Source organism: Pygocentrus nattereri, chromosome 5 (genome assembly GCF_015220715.1).
Source record: "Pygocentrus nattereri isolate fPygNat1 chromosome 5, fPygNat1.pri, whole genome shotgun sequence".
Lineage (NCBI taxonomy): Eukaryota > Metazoa > Chordata > Actinopteri > Characiformes > Serrasalmidae > Pygocentrus > Pygocentrus nattereri.
Window position 1 is genome coordinate 22,928,768 of NC_051215.1, and position 9,163 is coordinate 22,937,930.

Below are 9,163 nucleotides of genomic sequence, written 5' to 3' on the forward strand. Positions count from 1 at the left end.
AGAGTAAACAGTATGCTTTGAAACTTTAACAATGTTTTTATACCATATTAATCTGCTGAATTTGAAGAAAACAAGGAAAATTTGTGTTTTTCTTAATATGGACCCTTGAACTCATTTCTAGACTTTTTTTTTATTATTATATCTTCATATTGGCAGATAATTTGGCTTATTTTAAGAAGTATGCTTGATATTGTCTGACAATATATTGAGATAATTTCACTTATTAAATTAAGTTTACTTTCAGAAGAGCTTATTTAACGCCAGCTAGTCTAGATCTAGTTTATACTTTCATGGGAAGTCACTGCTCATCCGGGTCCTACTTTTGCACAGTGACCGCCTCTGTTCCCGTGTCGCTGACTGGAAACAAAAATTCTCTCCAGGAAAATACTTGATGTATTCTGAAATAGAAACATACACTGAAATGCAATATGTTTTTAAAAGATGTTTGTTTATTATAGTTAATATTGTAATTTATTAACACAGTGCATTTAGTGCATGGAGTAAAATGGGCTTGTGCAGATCCTCCCAGTTGGGACGTGTGCTGGATGATGTTCAGTACTCAGCTATGAACTCTCGCTGCATCATGCAAAAGTCTGGCGTCAGGCTCTCGATGGTGCAGTCAGAGGTGTCCATGGTGCACAGACTGCAGTCACAGCTGAGGGCCACGGGGTACGTGACGTGGGGGTCCACGCCAGGAGGACAGTCGGGTAGGCGAACGGTTTCATAGCGGACATCCCTGTAGGTGCACACGTGCTGATAGATGGTGGAGAACGGGCTCTTGTACACAGGCTCCTATATGGAACACATGAAGGTGGAAACATTTCATTGATAAAATATCATAACATTCTCTAAACCTATGACAGCATTAGATGATGTGTTATAACAGGTAATCAACTCAGGATTCTAGGTTATTCATCCTTTATGCTAAAACAATGTCTCTTTTACTCTTTTGGGAAGGCTTCACACTAGATTCTGAAATATTGCTGTCAGGGTTTGATTGAGTATTCATGAGGTACTGATGTTGGATAGTCAGTTCTGGATCACTCCAACTCATCCCAAAGGTATTGGATGGAGCTCCATCACTCCAGAGAATGCAGTTCCTCTGCTCTACAGCCCAATGCTGGGGGGCTTTATACCATGCTTGGCATTGGTCCTGGTGATTGTAGGCTCATGTGTAGCTGCTCCAGAGCATCCCATTCTTCTGCCCAATGCTTTTCTATGGAGATTATTATAGCTGTGTTTGTCCAGTCTGACCATTTGTAGAGTTCTTAGAAAATCCCACCTCCCAGCAGCCTGCTGGGTTGCACTAAATTTAGTCCTAGGGCCCCTAAAAATAAAGTAAAGAGTAAAATGTTTTTTTTTTTTGCTTGTTTGGTTTATTTTGATTTTCTTAGAAACGGGGGGTGCTGGTCTTATGGGGTGCTCAGCCCCCATAAAGCTCTGATCCTAGAATCGCCCCTGGCAGACATACATGTTTGAAAAATGACAAAATATAAATATAGGCCAAAACATCTATACATTAATCAAGTGTAATTTACATTTAAACACTCAACATTAAGCTGTAGGTTTTCATGTCTAAACAGGAGAGAGTTCTGCAATGAAAGGCATCCATTCAGATGAGCTAATGTTAAAGCTAAAACTGGAGCAGGTCAGAGCAATTCAACCAGGGCGTCACTGCAGTCACAGTCACTGGTGTTACACCATTTCAACACCAGTGACTGTGAAATATGTTTGGAATTAAGCTCTCCTTTCTGCATATATAATTACAGGAGATGTTAAAGGACAAGATTATTTAGTTTTGGGATGAAAGAAATACATTTTTTAAAAATGTATCCACCGCAATTCCCATTTGGAGAACAACCCACATATGCGACTTACACACACAAATACACTATGTTGCCAAAAGTATTCGGTCACCAATCTAAATCATTGAATTCAGGTGTTCCAATCACTTCCATGGCCACAGGTGTATAAAACCAAGCCCCCAGGCCTGCAGACTGCTTCTACAAACATTAGTGAAAGAATGTGTCGCTCTCAGGAGCTCAGTGAATTCCAGCGTGGTGCCGTGATCGAACGCCACCTGTGCAACAATTCCAGTTGTGAAATTTCCTCACTACTACTAAATATTCCACAGTCAACTGTCAGTGGTATTATAACAAAGTGGAAGCAATTGGGAACAACAGCAACTCAGCCATGAAGTGATCGGCCACGTGAAATGACAGAGCGGGGTCAGCGGATGCTGAGGGGCATAGTGCACAGAGATCGGCAACTTTCTGCAGAGTCAATCACTACAGACCTCCAAACTTCATGTGGCCTTCAGATTAGCTCAAGAACAGCATAGAGAGCTTCATGGAATGGGTTTCCATGGCCGAGCAGCTGCATCCAAGCCTTACATCACCAAGTGCAATGCAAAGCATGGAATGCAGAGATGTAAAGCGCCGCCACTGGACTCTACAGCAGTGGAGACGTGTTCTCTGGAGTGACCAATCACGCTTCTCCATCTGGCAATCTGATGGATGAGTCTGGGTTTGGCGGTTGCCAACGGTACTTGTCTGATTGCATTGTGCCAAGTGTAAAGTTTGGTGGAGGAGGGATTATGGTGTGGGATTGTTTTTCAGGAGTTGGGCTCGGCCCCTTAGTTCCAGTGAAAGGAACTCTTAATGCTTCAGCACCAAGAGATTTTCAGACAATTTCATGCCCCCAACTTTGTAGGAACAGTTTGGGGACGGCCCCTTCCTGTTCCAACTTGACTGTACACCAGCGCACAAATCAAGGTCCATAAAGACATGGATGAGTGAGTTTGGTGTGGAGGAACTTGATTGGCCTACACAGAGTCCTGACCTCAACCTGATAGGACTCCTTTGGGATGAATTAGAGCAGAGACTGCGAGCCAGACCTTCTCGTCCAACATCAGTGTCTGACCTCACAAATGCACTTCTAGAAAAACGGTCAAAAATTCCCATAAACACACTCCTAACCCTTGTGGAAAGCCTTTCCAGAAGAGTTAAAGCTGTTATAGCTGCAAAGGGTGGGCCTAAACCCTGTGGATTAAGAATGGGAGGTCACTCAAGTTCATATGCATGTGAAGGCAGATGAGCGAATACTTTTGGCAATATAGTATATTTTATTATGTCCCTGTACATTTTATATTCTTATATTTTCCTATTGTATATTGTGTTTTTTTTATGGCAATGAATAGTTTTTTATGGCATTTCACTGCATGTTGTATTGTACAGTTAGGCCCAGAAATATTTGGACAGTGACACAAGTTTTGGCATTTTAGCTGTTTACCAAAACATATTCAAGATACAGTTGAATATTCAACATGGGCTTACAGTGCAGACTCTCAGCTTTAATTTGAAGGTATTCACATCCTAATTGGAGTAAGGGTTTAGAAATTACAGCTCTTTAATATTTAGCTGCCTGGACCAAAGGTAATTAGACAATTATCTCAAAAGCTATTTCATGGGCTGCACGTTCTATTCCCTCATTTATCCATCATCAATTAAGTAGGTAAAACGTCTGGAGTTGATTCCAGGTGTGGCATTTGCATTTGGAAGTTGTTGCTGTGAACCCACAACATGTGGTCAAAGGAGCTGTCAATGGAAGTGTAACAGACCATCATTAGGCTGAAAAAAAGAAATCCATCGGAGTAGAAATGTAAGGAGTGGCCAAAACAACAGTTTCGTACATTCTGAGGGAAAAAAGAGCGCACTGGTGAGCTCGGGAACTCGAAAAGGCCTGGACATCCACGGAAGACAGTGGTGGATGATTGCAGAATCCTTTCCATGGTGAAGAAAAACCCTTCACAACATCCCCCCCAAGTGAAGAACACTCTCCAGGAAGGAGGTGTATAAGTTTCTAAGTCTACCATAAAGCGAAGACTTCATGAGAGCAAATACAGAGGGTTTACCACAAGGTGCAACCCACTAATCAGCCTCAAAATTAGAAAGGCCAGATTAGACTTTGCCATAAAACGTCTAAAGAAGCCAGCCCAGCTCTGGAACAGTATTCTTGGGACAGATGAAACTAAGATTAACTGGTACCGGAATGATGGGAAGAAGAAAGTAAGGAGAAGGCTTGGAATGGCTCATGATCCAAAGCAAACTACATCCTCTGTAAAACATGGTGGAGGCAATGTGATGGCTTGGGCATACATGGCTTCCAATGGCACTAGGTCACTAGTGTTTATTGATGATGTGACAGAAGACAGAAGCAGCCGGATGACCTCTGACGTGTACAGGGAAATACTTTCAGCTCAGATTCATCAAAATGCAGCAAGGTTGATTGGACGTCACCTCACAGTGCAGATGGACAATGACCCAAAACTTACTGCGAAAGCAACCCAGGAATTTTTAAGGCAAAGAAGTGGAATATTCTGCAATGGGCCGAATCAATCACCAGATCTCAACCCGATCAAGCATGCATTTCACTTGCTTAAGACAACACTTAAGACAGAAAGACCCACAAATAAGCAACAATTGAAGACACGTGCGGTAAAGGCCTGGCAAAGCATCACAAAACAGGAAACTCAGCGTTTGGTGATGTCCATGAGTTCCAGACTTCAGGCAGTCATTGCCTGCAAAGGATTCTCAACAAAGTTTTAAAAATGAACTTTTTATTTATGATAAAGTTCATTTGTCCCATTACTTCTGAGCCCCTGAAATGAGGAGGCTTTGTAGAAAAATGGTTGAAATTCCTAAATGTTTCATAGGATATTTTTGTTCAACCCCTTAAATAAACCTAAGAGTCTACACTTCAATTGCGTGGCATGCAGAGCCCAAATCATGAAGATCATGTCAGTGTCCAAATATTTCTGGGTCTAACTGTATATAGCTGTGTTTGTGACCAATAAAGCTTGATTAGATTTGCATACTTTAGGAGACACAGTGTTTATGCAGCTGCATATGTCTCTTATTTACAGTTGCTATGTATTATATATTATGGCAAACACATAAAAAGATGGCTCTTCAAGGGTTCTTTAGTAAAAGCAAAGGTGCTATTTAGAACCTTGCGTTCTATATAGAACTATTTCATGCTTAAATGGTTCTTTGCATGGTGAATATTTATTTAGATTAATGGAGAATGTGTTTTGTATGCTTCTATGTAGAACCTCTTTTTAAAAATAGCACCAAAATGGGTTCTTCTATTGTGTACAAGCTTGACATCATGGTATACAACACATTCTCCATTAATGCAAAGAACCATTTAACTATTGCTTTACCAAGGAACCCTTGAAGAGGAAATCGTTTTATGTGTGTATAAATTATGTCAGTAACATTCAAAACAAAAATATCTCAGAATAGCTCAGCGTACTCACCTTGGTGAGGCAGTGTCCGCTGCAGATGGTGGTCTGAAACACCAGGCATTTTGGGCAGCCTTCTTTCTCCACGGACACGGTCTCGTTGATTGGCTCACAGGGCTGGAGGAGATAGCTTTGGGCAGGGCTGAGTACGGCGCCAAAGCAAAACAGGAGAAGAAAAGCGCAGGCTGGAGAAACGGACATCCTATAATAGAAAACGAATGAAAATGAAGTCAAATTTATGTTTAAAGGAGATTGGAAACATCTGCTCATCAATAAAACAACAGCTGTTTACAATTAAACAGGCTAAATTCATTCAGAAATGTAAGTGTGTTTAACTTTAAGGCGACAGTATTAAACGGCCTACTCTGAGGCTGCGAGTCTCACTTTAGGGACTGTGCTGTGCTCAGCAGGCTGTTGTGCTTGAGGTGAATCTCCACACATTTATATAACGTGCAGAACTGAAACCTTGACTGAGGTTCAGTTTTCGCCTGCACTGACATAAACCTCATTAATCTCAGGTGGATTACAGATAAATCCTCCACTGTAATGACTGACTCATTTCTCAAGGTTACTCTGAGAGTAATACGATGCTGCTGTTCGTCCTGGTCTCCGCATCCTTTGCCAAGAGGATTAACCAACCACTTTCTTCTGCCATTTCATTTAAAATTCGGATGTGTTCAGTCAGTGACCCGGTCATCTTCGGCCCGTTTGCGATGTCAGTAAAGCCAGCAGTCTTAATTCTGTACAGATCATATGACCTGGTAAAAAAGATGGTTCTTCAAGGGTTCTCTAGTAAAGACAGTCCATCCATTCTTAAGAAACATCTGCTTAAAACACAGACTATAAAAAGATGATTCTTTGAGGGTTTCTAAGGAAAGGAAATGGTTCTATAAAGAAACATGAACACTCTGAGAACCCTTTGCATGATAAACGGGTTCTTTGCATGGTCAAATGGTTCTTCAGATTGATGGAAAGGTGTTTTATATGGCAGGGTTTGGCTACTGTGACAAGCTTGACATAGTAATAGTAGCGGGACCTTTTTGTGCCAGACAGAGCCATTGTCTTTACTAAAAAACCCTTGAAGAACTACTTCCTTTAAAAAATGGTTCTTCAAGGGTTATTTAGTGAAGACAATGGTTCTGTGTAGAACCATGAACACTGAAAGAACCTTTTGCATGACCGAAGGGTTCTTTGCCTTGAAAACATGGTCTTCAGATTGATGGAGAATGTGGCTCTTTGTAGAACCTTTTTGAAAAGGGTTCTATATAACACCAGAAAGGGTTCTGCTATTGTTACTATATGAGCTTATAACAACACGCTATATAGAACCATTTCTATAGAGAATCATCTACAGCACATTTAGTCCGAAGGATCTGAAGAACCCTGTCACCCTGCAAAGAACCCTTTAATCATGCAAAAAAAATGTGTTCATGGTTCTATATATATATCTATATATGGTTCTGTATATAACCATATATTTTCTTTACTAAAGAACCCTGCTGCACTGGAGTTTGGGCGAGGGTGATGAAGATGAGGAAGAACATAGAGACCAGGGTTCTATGAAGCACAATATCAAGTTCAGCTCAGTTTGGTCAGTTTTTTCCAGGTCAGTATTAATGCTGTTTTGTTCCAGCCAGTCTGTAAAGCTTCTTACAGCCCATTTAGTTTGGTGAATGGTATTGGGTTCATTTCTGGCTGATTCCAGGTTGTTTAGCTGTTCTTCTGTCACAGCTGCCGATTGAAAAGCTGCCCAGTGGTGATGACCGTTTGGGAATTTAGTGTCGTCTCATCTTTAGAGTTTGACCAAATCGGCTGTCGGTCAGATGTGATCTTAAAAGTCTCTGTTTTCTGTTTGTGGCAAAGTAAGAAGTAAAAACATTCAAATGGCTTGAGTGTCTCCTACTGCTGCCAAAGTCGTTGCTTAGCAACGGCATTTCAGCGGAGTGATGCAGTATTTGCCAAAAAACGTGATATTGTGGTGAAATAACAGCACAGTTAGAATGACTCTCAACCAATCAGCTCGCATGGACGGAACTAACTGTTGTATAATCATAGTTACCATCCAGTACCTGCTTTTTCAAATCAATACTTCATTATGTGTGTTTTCTTTTTCTTTGCCGAGTTGAACAGCTGCCCATCCTGTGCATCTGATGCTGTTGTTTCTTCTTCCTTGATTGGGTGCCACTGCTCGCCAGCCTTCTGGACCAGTTTGACCACCATTGAGCCCCTCACTGTAAAACACTGTGCAAACCTCACCTGCATGAACTGGCCCTCCTGCTGCTGCTGCACAGACTCAGACTCATTAAGACTCAGACTTAATCTTATTAACCATCTGTTTTCCCCGTCTTGTATTTTAATATTTTATACTAACCCTGTTTGCTGTCTGGTGTGGTCCAGAGGAGGATGAGTTCCCCTTCTGAGTCTTGGTTCCTCCCAAGGTTTCTTCCTCCTGCTCTTAGGGAGTTTTTCCGTGCTGCCATCGCCATTGGTGACGCTCATGGGGGCCCAGACCTGAATTTTTCTGTAAAGCCTCTTTGTGACAACAGATAGATGTATAGAAAGACGGACGGACGGACGGACGGACGGACGGACAGACAGACAGACAGACAGACACTTTATTGATCCCGAAGGAACTTTTGCAAACACAGAGCTACTGGAAAGATATAATATAATTTTACATCACCTGTTGTAAAAAGCACCACATAAATAAACTTTGACTTTGACTGTGTTAAATCAGGCGCTGCTGATAGAATTTAATAAAGGAGGAGAAACCCAGAACCAATTCTTTGCTCTTACTGGCTCACAAGATTTCAACTAACATTTTATTTACCATCCAGAACCACCAGAGAACCTACACAAGTCTTCTGAGCTTTATATGGTATGTTGATGATGGAAAACATATAAATATATAAAAACACCAGAGAACATAGTTTAATTAGGGGGCTATTTTGCCTCACAATGCCTGTATCCCTTTACGATAAATGGATTCAAATTAAGGGATAAACAAGACGTTTAAAGCCAAAACAAATCACAAAACTATCATAAAACAGCGTCTCAATCATCAGGCAGTGAATTCATAACCATTTCATGTAGTAACGCTAGAGGGCGCTCCCGAACGAGTCCAAAATAAATAGTTTGATGTGGAGCGTTTGAACAAAATCATCGTTTATAAATGCTTAAACATTTTTAATGTAAAAGAATTTCTTCGTTTCCTGAACAGCACTAAACATTTTAACACTGCTGTTATATTTTTAAGAGCTTTTAAACTCGAGTTATAAGAGTTTAAAACGGCGCCTCATGTAGGTCTATGACGTCAGTGACCTCAAACAGCCAATGAGCTACTCCGCTCGCCCATCAATCATCCCGCTCTAGCAGTAAAGCCCGCCTCCTGCTGCCCAAAACCCATTTGCTGTAGAAAAAAGGAAACATGCAGGTACGATTTCTTTGCTTTTTACTGAAGTACATTCTTCTGCTGTCTAAAATGAAAGAAACTTTCTGAGCGAGTGATTAGAGACTATTTTAACTTCGTTTTTAGCCGTTGGGCTCCATTCACTCTCAGTCATTGAGGACTCGCTCGCAGGCGCCCTCTGATGTTTAGCAGCCCTGGTTTTGATATGATGGGGGAAATAGCTCCTCATAAACCGCCTCTGGGATTACTATTAGTGAGCATGTAAACAAAGATTTTCATCAGATTGTTGAGTAGAGTGAAAATAAACACCTCAGTCTTGATCTGTAATCAGAATGTATTTAATCAGATTGATAATCTTTGCATGTAAACACAGCCAGTGAGAGGTGGGCTACTCGTCATTTTCAGAGCTGTCCTGCTTTTTTAACCCTTCTATCCCGTTCCAGGTGAAA

General features: G+C 41.2%; 1 protein-coding gene across 2 annotated transcripts; it reads right to left on the reverse strand.

Annotated features, from left to right (window-relative positions):
- Nucleotides 1–429: 429 nt before the first annotated feature.
- On the reverse strand, nt 430–5,773 carry lhb (luteinizing hormone subunit beta). 2 transcript variants are annotated; one of them, XM_017694156.1, is made up of 3 exons: nt 5,690–5,773; nt 5,321–5,507; nt 430–792 (listed from the first exon to the last, which is right to left on the reverse strand). In XM_017694156.1, exons 2-3 carry the CDS (start codon nt 5,504–5,506, stop codon nt 553–555), a joined length of 426 nt encoding a protein of 141 aa, XP_017549645.1. In that variant the 5' UTR covers nt 5,507; nt 5,690–5,773; the 3' UTR covers nt 430–552. The 2 variants fall into 2 exon arrangements, with proteins under 2 accessions (XP_017549645.1, XP_017549644.1); XM_017694155.1 differs by having other exon boundaries at nt 5,670–5,703.
- Between the last annotated feature and the right edge of the window lie 3,390 nt (nt 5,774–9,163).